The 19,355-nt window shown below is 46.8% G+C and overlaps 1 protein-coding gene across 1 annotated transcript; it reads right to left on the reverse strand.

Annotated features, from left to right (window-relative positions):
* Window positions 1–546: 546 nt before the first annotated feature.
* On the reverse strand, window positions 547–12,123 carry GABARAPL2 (GABA type A receptor associated protein like 2). Its single transcript, XM_010382983.1, has 4 exons — window positions 11,960–12,123; window positions 11,573–11,628; window positions 10,265–10,437; window positions 547–1,149 (listed from the first exon to the last, which is right to left on the reverse strand). The coding sequence occupies exons 1-4, from the start codon at window positions 11,991–11,993 to the stop codon at window positions 1,059–1,061; spliced, it is 354 nt and encodes a 117-aa protein (XP_010381285.1). The 5' UTR covers window positions 11,994–12,123; the 3' UTR covers window positions 547–1,058.
* Between the last annotated feature and the right edge of the window lie 7,232 nt (window positions 12,124–19,355).

Genomic DNA, 19,355 nt, shown 5'->3' on the forward strand with positions numbered 1-19,355 from the left:
TAGCTAGGCATGGTGGCACATGCCTGTAATCCCAGCTATTTAGGAGGCGAGGCTGGAGAAGCGCTTGAACCCAGAAGGTGGAAGTTGCAGTGAGTTGAGATTGCACCACTGCACTCCAGCCTGGGTGACAAGAGCAAAACTCTACCTCAAAAAAAAAAAAAAGACAATAAGGATATGTATTCATATTTAATTATGCTTTTTACTATGCTATTATACTATCCTTTAAATTATCCTATTTACTTTTAAAATACTGAAAAGAAACAAGAAGCTAGTAAAAGTAATTTCCCATAAAGGGCAGAGGTGGTTAGGAAGCTGGCGGGAGCAAGCCTTCTCGGTGTATACCTTTTTGTATTGTCCTGATCTCTCAATCATGTGAACATATTAGTTATTCAAAACAATGTCTCTCCTTATGACCCTGGCCACAGCTCCCGGTCCCGGATGTGCAGCCATGGCCTCCACAAGCCCTCTTCCTGACCTGCCAGATGTAGGGGCCACTTCTCTGACCCATCCAAAAGGAGGTGAATAAAGGACATGGCCACAGTGCAATGCCTTTATGAGATAATTTTTATTGTTAATTTTTTACCTTAATAGTTTCAGAAAGAGGAACAAATTAGCTCAGTCCAACATGATTGGCAGTTGGCATATTCTAGTGAAGCAAGTGTTCTGACTGCTAAGGATTTAATTTGGATAATTTTAATACTTAGCCATCTAACACTTCAAGCATAACCCAGAATAAATGCATCACCTTCCCTTTCACTTTAATACCGCGCCTACCTCACTTTGATATAGAAATATCATTAAATATGATTTCCAGAAGGACAAGTTTCCTGGATAATACAGCCATGAGGACAGTGCACAGAAAGAACAACTCAAAATAAAACTCTGTATGATAATTTACTAATCTAAGGAAACCAAACCTTCCAATATATTAAGAAATAAATCCAGTTACAAATGCACTAATAGGTCTATGTGAAGAGGTTCTGGTATAATAACTGAAAATGGCTGGCTATTTACAAGATACACAAGCAGTTACGGTGCACCTAGCCCAGCAATGGCCCTCAGAAGCCAAAAGTGTTCTCTCCGCTGTAGGCCACATACAAGAATCCATCTTCATCTTTTTCCTTCTCGTAAAGCTGTCCCATAGTTAGGCTTGAAAGAGAAAAACAAAAAAAATCATTGAAAATTGGAGCCCAGGTTTCAGGAGAAAAAGGATGGCCTGAGGATAGGAATTTAGTAAAAAGACTTCAGGTGTCAGTACCTGCTGTGTGCTTATAATCCTGTTTTAAAGAAAGAGAAAGGAGCCATAAAAAGACAAAGCCATTTGACATCCTCCCAAATAAATCCTTTAAAGAAGCCAGCTCCTTCAGGGGACTTTGGCTGGTTAACACATGAATACCAAGGACAAGAGAAGAAACTAAGCAAAATGAAGAACCTGAAAGGCTCACCTCTGTGTGGGTAAAGGACCCTAGCAAGGAAGAGTAGTTTGGGTTCATTATCATAGAAGCTCCCCAGCTAAACCCCTGTGCCCCCAAACATCTGTATCATCATCATCAAAGAGAAGTTATTTTCCTCACACTTAATGCAAAAAGCTGTAAATGTATCTGGGATCCAAAGAAGCCCGCCCAACCTCCCAAAGAACCTTCCAAAAATAGATAGTCTTCAAACTAAACGTGTGTGGGTAGGAAAGCTGGCTTTCCCTAAGTGGTAAAACAGACTGCGCAGTGGAGATCTAATCTAGTTCTGTGCCATGAAACTGAGCTGGACCAGCTCCAGAGTAAGACTAGTAACACCTGGATCCCTATGCAAGCTCTGCCCCGTGACTGTACTCTCTGAGATGAGAGGAGGTGCAAATGTGTTAAGACCATGAGTGGAGGGGTCAACCAGAAACAGTAGTAAGATGCTCAGTCTGAGACATCTGAGGTCACTAGCCCAGATAGGTCGGTCACAACAGATCCTTAAAAGGGGGACTCATAAACCAAGGGCCAGTGGGGAAGATAAGGAGCAGTCCAAGGCCTCAACCTGAGGAAGCACTGAGTGCCCCACCTGCTGCTTTGCTCCTCAAGAGCTGAGTGGGACCTCCATGTAAACATGGACGAATACCACATTTATGAAGGGGGAGGTTTTGAGTTTTTTTTCCTATTCTTTCTGCCCCATTTGCAAGCTTAGCTCGGATGGCTGTGTGGGTAGATGAGAATTATTAAGTAACAATGTGGGGGAGGGCTGATTATGAATATGAAACAACCTGTCATCGGCATCTTGTACAATAAAAACGGTGCTCCCTGTGAGGATCTCTTAGCCTGGAATTTGTAAAATAAGGACTCCCTGGAACAGAACTGTTGAACAGAAATTTCTGCTATGACTGAAATGTCCTGTATCGCTGCTACAACACAGTAGCCACTAGCTGCATTCAGCACTTGAAAATGTGGCTCATCTGAATTGGGATGTGCAGTGTCAAACATAAAAAAGATTTCAGACTTAGTATCAAAATGCAGCAAAATAGCTCTATTTTGATTACGTGCTGAAATGATAAAATTATGGATATACTGGGTCAAATAAAATGTATCATTAAAATTAATTTCCACCGGGCGCAGTAGCTCACGCCTGTAATCCTAGCACTTTGGGAGGCTGAGGTGGGTGGATCACCTGAGGTCAGGAGTTTGAGACCAACCTGACCAACATGGTGAAACCCGTCTCTACTAAAAACACAAAAGTAGCCAGGCGTGGTGGCGCACGCCGTCATCCCAGCTACTCGGGAGGCTGAGGCAGGAGAATTGCTTGAACCTGGGAGGTGGAGGCTGCAGTGGGCCAAGATCGTGCCACTGCACTGCAGCCTGGGCAACAAGAGCAAAACTCTGTCTCAAAAAAAAAAAAAAAAAAAAAGTTAAATTTCAACTGGTTTTATTTTTTTAATGTGGCTACTACAAAATTCTTAAATTACATACGTGGCTTGCATCCATTTCTACTGACAGCAGTGCCCCAGGACAGGACTTAGGGGGCAGTGGATAGAGGGAGGAACAACACCTACAGCCGTGGGTCGCAGCCTTGGCTGCACATCAGAATCTTACTGGAGAGCTTTAAAAACATCTCCATGCCCAAGCCCTACCCAGACCAACGAAATCATCACTATGTTTTGTTTTGTTAAGACAGAGTCTTGCTCTGTCACCCGGGCTGGAGTTCAGTGGCAGGATCTCAGCTCACTGCAACCCCTACCTTCCGGTTCAAGCAAGTCTCATGTCTTAGCCTCCCAAGTAGCTGGGATTACAGGTGCATGCCACCACGCCCAGCTAAATTATTATTTATTTATTTTTTTTTTCTTTTTTAGTAGAGGTGGGATTTCACCGTGTTGGCCAGGCTGGTCTTGAACTCCTGACCTCAGGTGATCCACCCACCTCTGCCTCCCAAAGTGCTGGATTACAGGCATGAGCCACGTGCCCGGCCTCATCAGCATATTTTTTAAATGCCTAAGATGATTCCATGTGCAGCCAGGTTGAGAAGGAAGATGCCTGACCTTTTGTTGTGGGAGAGAAGGGAGGGTCACCTTTAAAAGCTATGTGATTAGGAAGTAGAGTGACGAGCCAGGAAGTGAAATGACAAGCCGGAAACTCGCAGAAGGGCTTGAACATGTAGCTGAGTGTCCCAAGATTTTTACCCTGGTGGTTGAGAATGCCCAGAGAGTAACCCCACTTTCCTCTGAAACTCCTCAGAATGAGGCTAATGGGAAAACAACTACAGCTACTGCCATAACTCTTTACCCCATTTGTCCAAGTGTCCAGGGTGACCCTGATGACAACTGTCATAACATCTCCCCACTGCCATTACCAGATGAGTTTAGATGCGGTAGCAGACATTGTGTGCAATTCAGAGTCGCCCCACAGTGCCTTTGTGAAGTTTGGTCCCACACAGACTAAGTTCTGCTCTTTTCCTAGCAAGTTAGAAGCCCTAATACAATGATTCTAAATCCCGTTGCTACATTAGAAACATTTGAGGAGCTTCATAAACACCAGCAGCCCACCCCCAGGCCTGTGTATGCTATCCATGGTGAACAATGACCACTGGACGGCTACTGTTGAAGGCAGGTCCTGACACACTGAGCCCTGACTCGGCAGGAGAAGAGGCCCATAATCATGTGGCTTTCATTCCTTTCTGGCTTTAGATTCCACTGTCTTTTAAGTAAAACTTGGGTTCATCAATTTGTTTAAGCAGTGCCCCAGTAGCTACAGAAGCTGACAGTAAAAATCCTAACTATAATGGCAACACGTATGTGCGAAGCACTGCTCATACATTACATGTGTTAACTCTTTATCCTCAAAACAACCTTATGAGGTAGATAGTACCATAATCCATAGTTCATAGATAAGAAAACCAAGGCACAGAGATTCTAAATTCACTCCAGGTCAAAAAACTAGGAGACCACCAAGGTTTGCTGCCTCCAAATGTCCAAACAGCTAGATCTGTTCTGATGACCTAACATTAGAGTCCTTACACCTTCTGCAGAGATCTTCCCTAGAACAGTGCTTCTCATACAAATGTTGGTACCAATCATCGGAACATCAAGCTCCCAGGTAAGGCGACTGCTGCCAGTCTCTGCATCACATGCTGAGTAGCAAGGTCTTAGGGCTCTCTCCTTCAGATCTTGTAATTTGACAACTAGATGCCTTAGTGCCTAATGACTTAAGAATCCAACATTTCCCATTTTCTGACACACAACCTCATGTGGAAACTTAGTTGGCAGTAGCACTGTGTCCTTATAGTCAGGATACCCCTTGGGCATGGAACTTGGTAACTGACAATGCTCAATGCTGAACATGCACCTAATTTTGAGGCTTTACTGAGTCTCATGAAGCAAGACTGATTTGAAAACAGCACTTATGGGATCGGACTGCATACATGCAGAGTCAGAATAACTTGGCCTGCAGCCAAAATGAGCTGGGCCACAAATAGACTTAAAAAAAAATTCCCTCACTAGAAGGCAGTCTATTAGCAGAAGGCTGGTGTGTCACTTTGGGACATATTCCACAAACCTCTGAGAAGATAAACTTCTCCCTCAGAATTTGGAGGCCTGAGCTATACACAGCACTGAGCAGGCCACTGCTAGGATGCCAGAGGATCCTGAAGCACAGAGGCAGCTCTAATGCATCTATCCAGCTAAGCTGCACAGGCTTGCTGGATGCCCTGACAACTCGCAAGCAGCACTGCAGCTCCAAGCCTTGCTGCCTAAGTTGCTGCGAGGTGGCTGTAGAAAACACCTGAAGATGGCCTCCAGTCCCTAACACAAATGCACACCCTGTGGCATCAAGTATCACATGCATTCATCTGAGAAAGATGCTGCTCTGAGTACGGAGGCACTGCCACCTTCCAAGCTCTGAGTCTGGCAAGGAAAGAAATGGGTAAAGCCAGTGGTAGATTCAAGCTATGGAGCGAATCTCAGGTGAAGTGGGACCCTGAAGTACTGTGTGAAAATGAACTTGGCTGGGCGCGGTGGCTCAAGCCTGTAATCCCAGCACTTTGGGAGGCCGAGACGGGCGGATCACGAGGTCAGGAGATTGAGACCATCCTGGCTAACACAGTGAAACCCCGTCTCTACTAAAAAATACAAAAAAAAAAAAAAACTAGCCGGGCCTGGTGGCGGGTGCCTGTAGTCCCAGCTACTCGGGAGGCTGAGGCAGGAGAATGGCGTAAACCCGGGAGGTGGAGCTTGCAGTGAGCTGAGATCCGGCCACTGCACTCCAGCCTGGGGGACAGAGCGAGACTCTGTCTCAAAAAAAAAAAAAAAAAGAAAGAAAGAAAATGAACTTAAACTGCCTCTAAAGGTCTCTCCCCAACCCTTCCACTGAAGGACATAGATCCAGGCAAAACCATTTCTCCAATGGAGAAACTGTGCAATACAAAAGGGAAAGTTACAGCAGGATCCACATCAGGAATGGCCATGTGACTCTAGACAGACATCAGTTTATGCTACTCAACAGCTCTATGCATTGGGAGAGGCTGACCTAGAACTATGTGGATGCCCAATCCCTAGAGAACCTACGTTCACCCCAACCAAGGGCAGGTCATGGAGGCTGTGGGGTCTACACTGAGTCATGAATTGGCTGGGGTGATAAGCACACCTGGCCACCCATGTGCTTTGGAGTCCACGTGCTTCCACTGGACCTTGGATTATCTCTTCTCCAGCAGGGCAGGATAGGAGGTGGGAGGTGGGAGGGCAATGGCCACTACTGTCAATCCTGGAGAGGCGCTGGCTTCACAGCGAAGGTTAGTAAGGCCCTGACGCTCCCCAAGATTCTAAAATATAAAGATTAACCCCTGGTTGTTGTTCCTCTTTTTGTTTTGATTTTGAGACGGAGTTTCACTCATGTCTCCCAGGCTGGAGTGCAGTGGTGCGATCTCAGCTCACCACAACCTCCTCCTCCCAGCTTCAAGCGATTCTCCTGCCTCAGCCCCAGAGTAGCTGGGATTACAGGTGACCACCACACGCCCGGCATAGGACAGCACATATTTATCTGATAAAAACGAACAACTAGGCCGGGAGCAGTGGCTCCCGCTTGTAATCCCAGCACTCTGGGAGGCCAAGGTCAGCAGATCACCTGAGCTCAGGAGTTACAGACCAGCCTAGCTAATATGGTGAAACCCCGTCTCTACTAAAAATACAAAAAAATTAGCCAGGCGTGGTGGTGGTCGCCTGTAATCCCAGCTACTCGGGGGCTGAGGCAGGAGAATCGCTTGAAGCTGGGAGGCGGAGGTTGCAGTGAGCCGAGATTGTGCCACTGCACTCCAGCCTGGGCAACATGAGTGAACTCCGTCTCAAAAAAAAAAAAAAAATGTCCAGTCCTTAAAGAAGTATTTACCCAGAAATGATCCAAGTGCTTTAAGCACATTTCTAAATAAAGGATGAGTAAGTGTGGGGTGAAGTCATTAATTGGGGTCTGAAGGGTCAGGACTTGGATTTCTTGTTACTCTGTCCTAAAACCGACTTGGGTTACTGGTATAAGCTGCTTTAGGGTGGACAGATTGGAAAGGCAAATGGGACTTGGAGAGAAAATGGCTTTGAAGCAGTCTCTGCTGCCCTGAAAATCACTTTTCATTTCTAAGACATCACAGCTTCCTTGTATTGAAGATCTCTTTAAGATCCAGAAGCAAATAAACACCATATTCTTAAACAGCACAGGTTTCCCAATGTCAAATTATAGTATCTGGCCAGGTGTGGTGGGTAACACCCATAATTCCAGCACTCTGGGAGGCCAAGGCAGGAGGATCACCTGTAGCCAGGAGTTTGAGATCAACCTGGTGAGGTGGGAGGACTGCTCAAGCCCAGGAGTTCAAGGCTGCAGTGAGCTAAGACTATGTCACTGCACTCCAGCCAGGGTGACAGAGCAAGACCTTGTCTCAACAACAACAAAAAATATCTTAGAGATATTTTATTTAATGATATACTCCTGTTTCTATTTTAAACAGGGGATTAACAAGACTCTTATCTATGTTCTAAACAAACAAAGACCATTGACTTGCCAGGTCTGAGTTCCCCTCTAAGGCCACGAGCAGGAAACGTGTACACTGATGTTTTTTCTGAAGTTGTGTCTGAACAAAGGCATGGTTCCCCTTCCATTTTTGGCCTGATTCTTGATGCAGGCACCTAAGCAGAGAGTTCAGCTTTCCAATGCTAAATGGGAAAAGGCCATTGTGATTCCCTTTTTTTTAAATGAAACAAGAACTTAGAATTTACGAAGTAAAACTTAGGGACTTGCCTCTGTCTCTATTTATAGAATCAATATTTAATACTAACTACTCTAAATAAAAATCATGACACTTTACATGCTGACCGCCTGTTTTCCACTCCAAGGCAGAAATAACTGAGAACTTCCTCCCCTTCAGCCTCAGACATAATTGATCTTCATGCAGACCAGTCAGTCATCGGAGAGGGAGGGCTCCTGCAGACTTGAATTCGTCCCTTCTCTAATTTCCCCAGCCACTCTTTGAAGCCAGCAAGCACTGCATGAAGGTTAAGAGAGGCTCCATGCTTCCCTAAGAGGCTGAAAAGACCTGAGGAAGAGGCTGCTAAATTGTCTTGGGGAAGAGATGGTGAAGCTGAATCACAGCCAGCTTTAGGAAGTACCCTGTGGCACTTTTTGTTTATGTTTATGGGTGATTTACATTTGCATAAAGCCCAACGATGTCACAAGCCTCTTTTGTTTAGAAACAAATTTATATTTTTAGCCCGGTGTGGTGGCACGCACCTGCGGTCCCATCCCAATTATAAGGGAGTCTGAGGTGGGAGGATCACTTGATCCTAGGAGGCAGAGGTTGCAGTGAGCTGAGATTGCACCACTGCACTCCAACCTGGGCAACAGAGTGAGACTCTGTCTCAAAAAAAAAAATTGTTTCTGAAAATAAAGCCCCAAAATGAACAGTTGCATTAAGTGTAGGGTGACAGTCATTAACTGGGGCCAAAAGAGCTGACAGCCTGGGCAAAGGGCCCTAGTTGGTGACTAAATCCTGAAGGGTCAGGACTTGGATTTCTGGTTACTCGGCCCTAAAATCCTGACTTGAGTTACTAGTGTCATCTGCTTTAGGGTTGATTCTCACCGCACTGGAAAGGAAAACAGGACTTGGAGAGAAAATGGGTTGAAGCAGTCTCTGCTGCCCTGAAAAATCATTTTTCATTTCCAATTCTATTTCTATCTCAGGGATAATGGGGGAGGGGAAGTTGATAAGACCTGTAGCCATTTTAATTGCCAGATTACTGTGGAGCCATCTGAGTAATCTGAAGGTCTCCAGAAACGTGCTTCATTTCCTTTGAGAAGAACCAGAGAATCAGAATTGAGGAAAATAAACTCAATGCCATAGGTCCTAGTCACTTACTTTCTCCCACTGAGCCATCACCTCCGGGAAGTAGGAAACACAGGGTCACCAAGACTCTGCAGAAGTTGCAGATGTTATGAAAGATTACCACCCCAAACACCTTAAGGAAAGCCCAGGGTAACCACGGATGCCCAAGGCTTCCTCCCCTGGTGAAGACACAGCCCAGAGGCCTGGGAAGGAAGGTTGGAAGAGCCCTATGGGTGACAAGATCACCTCAAGCAACACCACAGCTTCCAGAGCTACAGCTGTGGCAGACCAATGGTGTCCAGCGGGCAGGCCCTGGGCTGTCTCCTCAGGTTGAATGCTGGCCTTAGGGAGGGAGCTTCTATTTCTCCCCTGCCTTTCTATCAGACACCAGGAAGTGGAGGTGGAGGATACTGGGAAAGAGGAAATCAGACCAAAAAATAGCCAGAGCTTTCCACCTTTAACAGAAGTAAGTAACTGGAATTTGGCAGAGGCCTCTTCTGGAGTCTTCAAGGATTTTTAACAGGAACCTATGTGGGCAACATTGGGCTAGTTCCCAGGGCTTCTGAAAGCCTTCACTTTTAGAAGTATTACTTCTGGGGGTGGTATATGAAACCTACATTGGGTCACTAAGATAAGATGTGGCCAGGAACTCACACTCAGGGGACAGGTGGGGGCCAGAATCTGGATCAGGGCCTAAAACTACCCACTCAGTAACGGGAAAGGACTGACCAGGATGTTAGACGGAGCCCCTCCATTTTCCTCTTTCCACAGGGGACTAAAGCTGGGCTATCACATACACAGAAAAGGGGAATTCTAATGCCTCTGCCCACATTCAGGCCACAAGTTACAGTCCCAAAGATTGCTTCCAGGCAGCACAATAGTCTGACAGTCAAAGCAGGTGCTACCAAGGGAGGTATAAGTCTATAAAATAAAGACTTCAGAGCCCTTTACTGTGCAGCAGTCATTTTGTTAGACTTGAGGATCAGGCAGCTATAGACACTTACAATGTCAAAGAGTTGACCAAGTTTGGAAGCAAGCAAACTGGATGATTAACTGAGTGAGCCTCAGCAGGGCCCACAGGCTCCCAGTGGAGGAGCGTGCCAGGACTGCCTTCAGGAAAGAAAACCTCATTTCAGGCCTCAGTTCTACCTATAGCTTAAGCCTAAATAAGTTCTCAACTGTTTTAAAAGATTCTTGGAGATGTAAGGCTGAGTTTCGTCATTTTTTTTAAAGTCCAGGCCTTGTTCTATTTTCTGAATGCAAAACGCACTCTTATGTATTGCAGCCATTATTTTCCTGGAGCCCCTGATGTCAGGGAGCACAAAATTCAGATTTCTAGTCAGGACCCCTAAGAGTTTTCAGACTTCCAAAGTTTTGGAGTTCCATAAGCAGCCAACCAGATGTCTAATACCAGAGGGCCCATCCAGTAAACACCTCTCACCTGGACTGTGGGACTGTCTTATCCACAAACAGGAAGATCGCCTTTTCAGAAGGAAGCTGGATCCTTTTCCTGATGATCCACATGAACTGAGCCACAGTGATATCAGATGGAACCAAGTACTTCCGTTTGTCAATGTCAACAATCTGAGAGCCTGAGACCTTTTCCACAATCACCTGGGAAAGTAAAGAGAGGTCAGGACTGAGTTTCCTAAAGGGAGGCTCTGGCCTCACATGGCTGAGGAGCTGAGAAACACAGTGTGGGCAAGGAGGTGGGTGGGAAACTGCATAGCAGGAGAAAATATGTCTTTGGCTTAATAAACCACACACTCTGGAGGTTAAGAACTGATATAAATGTGTTATAGGGAAACGGTAAGTGCTTTTCTGTGGTCAATTATGTAAGAGAAATGCAGCCCTTACTACTAAGCTTTTCCACATTTTATCTGGGCAGACCTAAGAGCATCTAGGGAGGATTTCATCCATGGTCCGTTACTCCAGGACCCCAGAATGGATCCACCTTCACACTACAGGAAACACTACTGTGTTCCCAAGGAACACAGGAGACAAGAACGGATAGACTAATGGGAATGCCTGGAATTTCAGCCAGCCAAGAACCAAGCTCTTTATTTGGCCTGTTGCTCCCCTCTGAACAAGTTTCAAATCCGTCCCTCCTACTCCTTTCCTGAGACAAATTATTCACAAGCAAAGAGCTACAATAACAGGCCTTAATGTCCATTAAAAATTAATAAGGATTACAAAACTGTCTCCCCAACCATGGAAGAAATATAACATCATATTTATTATTGACTAAGAAGAAAACATGGCAGAAGGGTTTTCAGCGGCTTTTCACATTATTTTGGCCAGGCAAGGATGACAGGGTCAAGGTGAGGTAACGGAGCTAGAAGTTAGGTAAAGATGGAGGCTCAAAGTAAAAGATGAACGTCCTGAGACTCAAGTACCACTTCCAAGACCAAAGTGACAGTCTCCCTCCACCACCATTCCCAAAAGTGGCAGTGACCTGTTGCCCTGTCCTAGAACATCGTTCCTTACATAATTGGCCAGGGAGCCCCGAGGCTGCAGACGGCTCGCTGGCCTAGATCGGGAGATTCAGCACTGAGGCACCCTGAACAGCACCAGCCCGAGCCCCTCACGCCCCGGCCCTGGGACGCCTCATCCCGGTCTGGCCTGTCAGTTACTATTAACTGGGACTGGAATCTCAACTTGTCAACTGTTGAATGGCCTGGGGCCTATTACGGGTCCCAGACGACAGAGGTGACAGCGAGGTGAGGGGGCGGAGAGTCCAAACACTCACCGGAACCCTGTCGGGATATTTCGCTCGAATCTTTGCGGACTCCACGCATCTGTGTTCTGTGGGAGAAACAAACAGGGATGACGGCTGCGCCTGCCCCCCGGTCGGTTTCCGGCCCCCGGCCCTCCTCCTCCTGCGCCCTGCGCACAGCTCAGGCCCTGGTTCCGGCGTCCCTGCAGCCGCGGTCCTGTCCCCTACTAGCTCCCAGCAGGGCCCGCGGAGGGTGACACGGGGTCAGGAGGCGGCTGCCCCAGGCACCAGGGCCTAGGCGACTCGAGACCGGAGCAGGGCATCCGCCCCACTCCACCCGAACCAGGGCCGCCCCAGTGGGGGAGGGGGCCCACCCGCCGCCCCGGCCCCCAGCAGCCCGGCCGACGGCCAAGTGCTTACCCAGCGAGTGGTCCTCCTTGAACATCCACTTCATGGCGGCGGTGGGAAAGGGACGGAACCGGCTCTCGGAGCCGCGGAGCTCAGCGCACCGACCACAACAACAACGACGGCAGCAGCGGCAGCTACGGCGGCGACTACACGGCAGGCGGGACTTCCGGCTGTCGGAGCCTAGCAACCGGTCGGGGGCGGGGCTTCCGGCGCTATTTGCCAGGACGCCCCGCCAAGGGGCCGGGCCGCACGTAAAGGGGCGGGGCCGCGGATGGCAGCTTCGGAGGCTCCTAGACTGCGGAGGCGATGAAATTGGTTACGGGGACGTCTGTGAGCAGTATCTGCTACCCCAGGAAGGAATGTTCGGGGAACTGGTGACAGGAGTGTGGTCTCGGGAGCGTTGGTGGCGGGAAACGTCTGGCTGATAGTGTAGGGCTCTTACTGAGGGCTGTTTGGGGGTGTGGCTGATAGTTGAGCGCTTCGAGCGGTTCATAGGGAAAGTCTGAATGGGGAATTGGTGACAAGAACGGTCTTTAGGGGTAAGAATGACATGAGGGGTTTCTAGTGCTTGGCGATAACAAAGGAGCTGTTTAGGGCGTTGACAGTTGGGGAGTATTGCTTGGAGGGGTGACAGGTTGGGGGCTCAGTATGGTAGGGGTGGTGTTTGAGGACACTGTAGGAAGCGGCGCTGAGGACAACCCGGAGGTCCAGTATTAGGGACAGCTGTCATAGGTTGCCTTGGACCTAGAAATTGAATTTAAACAAATCCCATTTTCTTCCTTTATTCGTGAATAAATATTTGAATAAACATTTACGAAAAGGTATCACGAATGCACATTTGAGGCGGAGCGCGGTGGCTCACGCCTGTAATCCCAGCACTTTGGGAGGCCGACGCGGGTGGATCACCTGAGGTCAGGAGTTGGAGACCAACCTGGTCAACATAGTGAAACCCCAAATATTAGCCAGGCATGGTGGCGGGCGCCTGTAGTCCCAGCTCCTCGGGAGGCTGAGGCAGGAGAATCATTTGAACCAGAGAGGTGGAGGTTGCAGTGAGCCGAGATCACACCACTGCACTCCAGCCTGGGCAACAGAGCAAGACTCTGCCTCCAAAAAAAAAAAAACACACACACACACACACATTTAAGGAGTGTAACGTCACTGATCACAGACCCCTTAATCTTAACTGGCAGAGGACTTAGAGGTGACTGTCAGACTTGGAGAATTCCCCTGAGAGCTGGTCATGAGATGGTTTTCCTCGTTTGGCTGTGGAAGTGGTTTAGCAATGACAGCCTGAGCAATGTGTGTGTCACCTGCCCGGACATATGCTTTGAGGTTCTCCAGTCAGTGACGTAATGCCTTTTTTCCAAGCAGAGTCATCAAGGCAGTCTGGTCTGGGTCACCATCTGTTTATAAGCTGCTGAACATGTAGCAAGAATGTTCACTTAATTGGGCACATGAACTCTGCCACGTGCTTGTGATTCTGATGCACCTGTAAAGCCTGTATGTTTGTACATGGTAGTTCATCATTTCCTACACTGGAAATTCCTGATCAATGCTGTGGAATTTAGCTTCATTGTAAAAGTATTTTTGTTATTTTAAGACTGTGTGTCTGAGCAACTAGAACAGTTTTTTTGTTTGTTTCTTTGTTTTTGTTTTTGTTTTGTTTTTTTGAGACAGAGTCTTGCTCTGTCACCCAGACTGGAGTTCAGTGGCACAATCTCAGCTCACTACAATCTGCCTCCTGGGTTCAAGCGATTCTCCTGCCTCAGCCTCCCGAGTAACTGGGACTACAGGGACTCACCACCACACCCAGCTAATTTTTGTATTTTTGGAACAGATGGGGTTTTGCCATGTTGGCCAGGCTGGTCTTGAACTTCTCACCTCAAGAAAGTGATTGCCCGCTTTGGCCTCCCAAAGTGCTGGGATTACAGGTGTGAGCCACTGCATTTGTTTGTTTGTTTGTAATGAAGTGAAAAAATCCTTTGAATTTCCTACTTAGAAATTACTGTTGTTACATATAAAAGCTCTGTGCTAGGTGCTGGGGAAAAACAGTGAAGAAGACAGATGACACCCCTGTTCTTATGGGTGGGAGCATGAGATATTCTTGTCCCCCTGACATATTCTAGTGGGACAAGACAAAAAATAAGTATGTTAGGTAATGATAGGTGCTGTTTAGAAAAATAAAGCAGAGTAGGTGACTAGAGTGTGGTGGGATGGTATGCTAATTAGATAAAGTGGCTGGCATATTCTAGGGAACCCCTGTGGCTGGAGCTGAATAAATGAGAGAGGAGAGTGTGTTATGAGACAAATTCAGAGATCTAGAACAAAACTGTGTTGAGCTTTGAATTCCATGCAAAGAGCTTTGGATTTTATTCAGAATGAGATGAGAAGTCAGTGTAGGGGTTTAAGCAGAGATGTAACACAATCTGCCTTTCCTTTTCAAAAGGCTAGCTTAGTAGACTGTAGGTGCTGAGGGTGGAAGCAGGGAAATAGTTGAGAGGCTATTGTGATAATCCTGGTGAAAGATGATGTTGGCTTCGGCCAAGGTGGGGTCTAGGGAGGTGATGGGAAGCAGTTGTATTCTGGATATATTTTGAAGGTAAAACTCGTAACATTTGCTGATAGATTGGATGTAAGATATGAGGGACAGATCAAAATCAAGGTTTTTGGAAGGATGGAATTGCCATTTACTGAAATAGGGTGGAGCCAGCTTGGGGAGTGAAAAACAAGAGTTTGGTTTTACAGATATTAAATATGAGATGTCCAGGAGACACACCCAAACACACCCAAGTGAAGATGTAGAGTTGGTGAATGGTGCTATGAGTCTCAAATTTAGAAATATTTCAAGCTATTAAACTGGGTAAGAATAGGTAGACAGTGAGTTTAAAAATGAAAATACCTGGGCGGGTGCAGTGGCACATGCCTGTAATCCCGGCACTTTGGGAGACCAAGGCAGGTGGATCACCTGAAAGCAGGAGTTCATGACCAGCCTGACTAATGTGGTGAAACCCCATCTCTGCTAAATACAAAACAATTAGCCAGGTGTGGTGGCACATGCCTGTAATCCCAGCTACTTGGGAGGCTGAGACAGGAGAATTGCTTGTACTTGGGAGGCAGAGGTTGCAGTGAGCCGAGATCACGCCATTGCACTCCAGCTTGGGCAACAAGAGTGAAACTCTGTCTCAAAAAAAAGAAAATACCTATTTTGCAAATAGAATTAAATACTGAAGAATGAAGATGGTTGCTCACCATCTCCTAGTCAGTGAACCAGTGGAGGAGTTAGACATTGGACTCAACACCCCTGCTTCCCTTTACAGAGCTGGTCATTGTGTCCTAGTCCAAGATATACGTATATTGTCTTGCATGTGAAAGAGCTGAGAACACTTCTTAGGGGAAAATTTCACTGCACACCAATTCATAGACATATCTCCTGATGGTCTCGATGATGTGCAATGCATTTTGGTCTTCCATCCTTACCTACTTTCTTGGTGTCTTTTCCCAGTTCACCATTCTAATTGACTTATTTCATCCACCTTGATGATATGTACCACCTTCTTTACACATTGGGTCATTGTATTTAGCTATGGAATGTTCTAAGGACACTGGATGCCTTCCTTGAGGGGGTGGTTAGTTGAGGAGGTTCAAGTCAGGAGAAGAAATAGGATAATGAATATATGCAATATGGTTAGTTGAGGAGGTTCAAGTCAGGAGAAGAAATAGGATAATGAATATATGCAATGTAATTACACATTAACAAATCTATAAAACACAGAGAATGAATTTCAAATCTTGGAGAGGTATGTGAACATGGACACTGAGGCATTGCTAGGGCAATAGGGGCCAGCACAAAGCCAAGTGAGAATTAACAAGAAAGACTTCACAGAGAATGTGAATCTTCTGATGTAGAGAGAGGGGTACATTTTTCAGTGAGTAAACATTTCCTTTCCAGATAAAAACAAAGACTGGGGTTGGAAGAGGGAACAGAAAATCAGTGTAGATAAGTAAATAAAATGTTGGAAAGCTTTGAAGCAAACATTCAGAAGTTTTAACCTAATTCAAGAGACCCTGAATAGGAGCTCCTATAAATGAGAGAGAAACATGATTAAAATGTGCAATTTGGAGCCAGGTGCAGTGGCTCATGCCTGTAATCCCAACACTCTGGGAGGCTGAGACAGGTGGATCCCCTCAGGCCAGGAGTTCTAGACCAGACTGGCCAAGATAGTGAAACACCATCTTTACTGAAAATGCAAAAATTAGCCAGGCATGGTGGCACGCACCTGTGGTCCCAGCTACTCGAGAGGCTGCAGGAACAAGAATCGCCTGAGCCCAGGAGATGGAGGTGGCAGTGAGCCAAGATAGTGCCACTGTACTCCAGCCTGAGCGACAGGGTGAAACTCTATCTCAAGAAAAAAAAAAAAAAAAAAAAAAACTGTGGCCAGGAGCAGTGGCTCACACCTGTAATCCCAGCACTTTAGGAGGCCGAGGTGGGCAGATCACAAGGTCAGGAGTTTGAGATCAGCCTGACCAACATGGTGAAACCCGTCTCTACTAAAAATACAAAAAAAAAAAAAAAATTAGGCCGAGACGGGCGGATCACGAGGTCAGGAGATCGAGACCATCCTGACTAACATGGTGAAACCCCGTCTGTACTAAAAAATACAAAAATACTAGCCGGGCAAGGTGGCGGGCGCCTGTAGTCCCAGCTACTAGGGAGGCTGAGGCAGGAGAATGGCGTAAACCCGGGAGGCAGAGCTTGCAGTGAGCTGAGATCCGGCCACTGCACTCCAGCCTGGGCGACAGAGTGAGACTCCGTCTCAAAAAAAAAAAAAAAAAAAAAAATTAGCCAGGCGGGTGGGTGAGCACCTGTAATCCCAGCTACTCAGGAGGCTGAGGCAGGAGAATTGCTTGAACTCGGGAGGCGGAGGTTGCAGTGAGTCAAGATCACACCACTGCACTCCAGCCTGGGCGACAGAGCAAGACAACATCTCAAAAAAAAAAAAAAAAAAAAAAAAAAAGTGCAGTTTTGGGGGATGACTCTTTTTGTCCTCACAAATAAATTGTATGAAACACAAGAACATTGTGGAAGTGGAAACTGAGAAATTATCAGTCATGGGTGTATGGACATGACACATATACACAGATCTTCAGGATTTTTAAATCTATACTTTCTCTTAAGGAATTGAAATAAAACTACAAAACTAGCTTTCTCAAACCATGGAAGCAAAGGGTAAATAGTATCCATTATTACTAAATGCTTTTGCAAAGTTCATGGCATCTCAGGGAAGGCTGAAGCACTTCGTACACCTAAATTCTTAGTAGTCAACTCCTTCTATTTCAGAAGTGACTCTGGTATAATATCTGTTTCATTCCATTGAAAGAAGGAGCTTTGGAGGCAAACACTTCCTTCCTCACAGGAGAGCGACTCTCAGGAGTCGACCCTAGATCCATCTATTCTAGAAGACCCCTGTGGTTATATAAATAAATGAAAGTCAGCTGGGCATGGTGGCTCACGCTTGTGATCCCAGCACTTTGGGAGGCTGAGGCGGGCAAATCATGAGGTCAGGAGTTTGAGACCAGGCTGGCCAACATGGTGAAACCCCATCTCTACTAAAAATACAAAAAAATTATCTGGGCGTGGTGGCAGGTACCTGTAATCTGAGCTGCTCAGGAGGCTGAGAGAGGAGAATCACTTGAACCTGCGAGGCAGAGGTTGCGGTGAGCCGAGATCGCACCATTGCACTCAAGCCTGGGCAACGAGTGAAACTCCATCTCAAAGAAAGTCGGGCCGGGCGCGGTGGCTCAAGCCTGTAATCCCAGCACTTTGGGAGGCCGAGACGGGCGGATCACGAGGTCAGGAGATCCAGACCATCCTGGCTAACACGGTGAAACCCCGTCTCTACTAAAAAATACAAAAAGCTAGCCAGGCGAGGTGGCGGGTGCCTGTAGTCCCAGCTACTCGGGAGGCTGAGGCAGGAGAATGGCGTAAACCCGGGAGGCGGAGCTTGCAGTGAGCTGAGATCCGGCCACTGCACTCCAGCCTGGGCCACAGAGCGAGACTCCGTCTCAAAAGAAATAAAAAAATAAAAGAAAGTCATCCACTTAAAGCATAAATATAGTATGTCAGAATCAAACCATAGATTTAACCCTAACAATTGCTGTATTTAAGAACTATGTTGAGGCCGAGCGTGGTGGTCCCAGCACTTCAGGAGACCAAGGCAGGTGGATCTCTTGAGCCCAAGAGTATGAGATCAACCTGCCAACCTGGGCAACGTGGTGAAATCCCATCTCCACCAAAAAAAACAAAAACAAACAAAAAACTATGTTGAGGCCAGGTACAGTGGCTCCCACCTGTAATCCCAGCACACTGGGGGGTCAAGGCAGAAGGATACTTGAACCCAGGAGTTGGAGACTAGCCTGGGCAACATGGCAAGACTTTGTCACTTTAAAAAAATTTTTTTTCTAGATGGAATCACCTGGGCTGGAATGCAGTGGCATAATCTCAGCTCACTGCAACCTCTGCCTCCTGGGTTCAAGCGATTCTCCTGCCTCAGACAAAATTTTTTTTTTTTTTTTTTTTTTTTGAGACGGAGTCTCGCTCTGTCGCCCAGGCTGGAGTGCAGTGGCGTGATTTCGGCTCACTGCAAGCTCCACCTCCCAGGTTCACGCCTTCCTCCTGCCTCAGCCTCCCGAGTAGCTGGGACCACAAGCGCCCGCCACCACGCTGGCTAATTTTTTGTATTTTTAGTAGAGATGGGGTTTCACCGTGTTGGCTAGATGGTCTTGATCTCCTGACTTCATGATCCGCCTGCCTCGGCCTCCCAAAGTCCTGGGTCACAGGTGTGAGCCACTGCGCCCAGCCCCAATTTTTTTTTTTTTAATTAGCTTGGCACAGGGGCCTCAGCTATTCAGGAGGCTGAGGCAGGAGAAGTACTGGAGTCCAGGAGGTAGACAGAGGGAGACCCTGTATAAAAACAACAACAACAACAACAAACTACATTGCCACCCCAGAAAAGCTTTTAATCAAGAACAAGTAGTATTGAACCTGATATTTGAAAAGCATTTTATGGCTGATGGTGTCATCTTGGACTGTAGTAGGGACCCTGGGATGGTTTTCCCACATGGGCTGTCTTGACCTCTCTATTAAGTCTGTGTTGTTAGGAAGTCAGCTCTTCCCTTCATCTAAAAGCCACTTCGAGGTTGCTTTCAAAGTAGTGGCAACAAGTACTGGACTCCACTCAGCACAAACCTCACACCATCTCCTGACACTGCAATGTGATCCTTCGGGGCTTTTTTTTTTCTTTCTTTAGACAGAGTCTCGCTCTGTCACCCAGGCTAGAGTGCAGTGGTGCTGTCACAGCTTACTACAACCTCTAACTCTTTGGCTCAAGCAGTCCTCCTGTCTTGGCAT

The sequence above is a fragment of the Rhinopithecus roxellana genome, chromosome 20 (assembly GCF_007565055.1).
Source record: "Rhinopithecus roxellana isolate Shanxi Qingling chromosome 20, ASM756505v1, whole genome shotgun sequence".
Lineage (NCBI taxonomy): Eukaryota > Metazoa > Chordata > Mammalia > Primates > Cercopithecidae > Rhinopithecus > Rhinopithecus roxellana.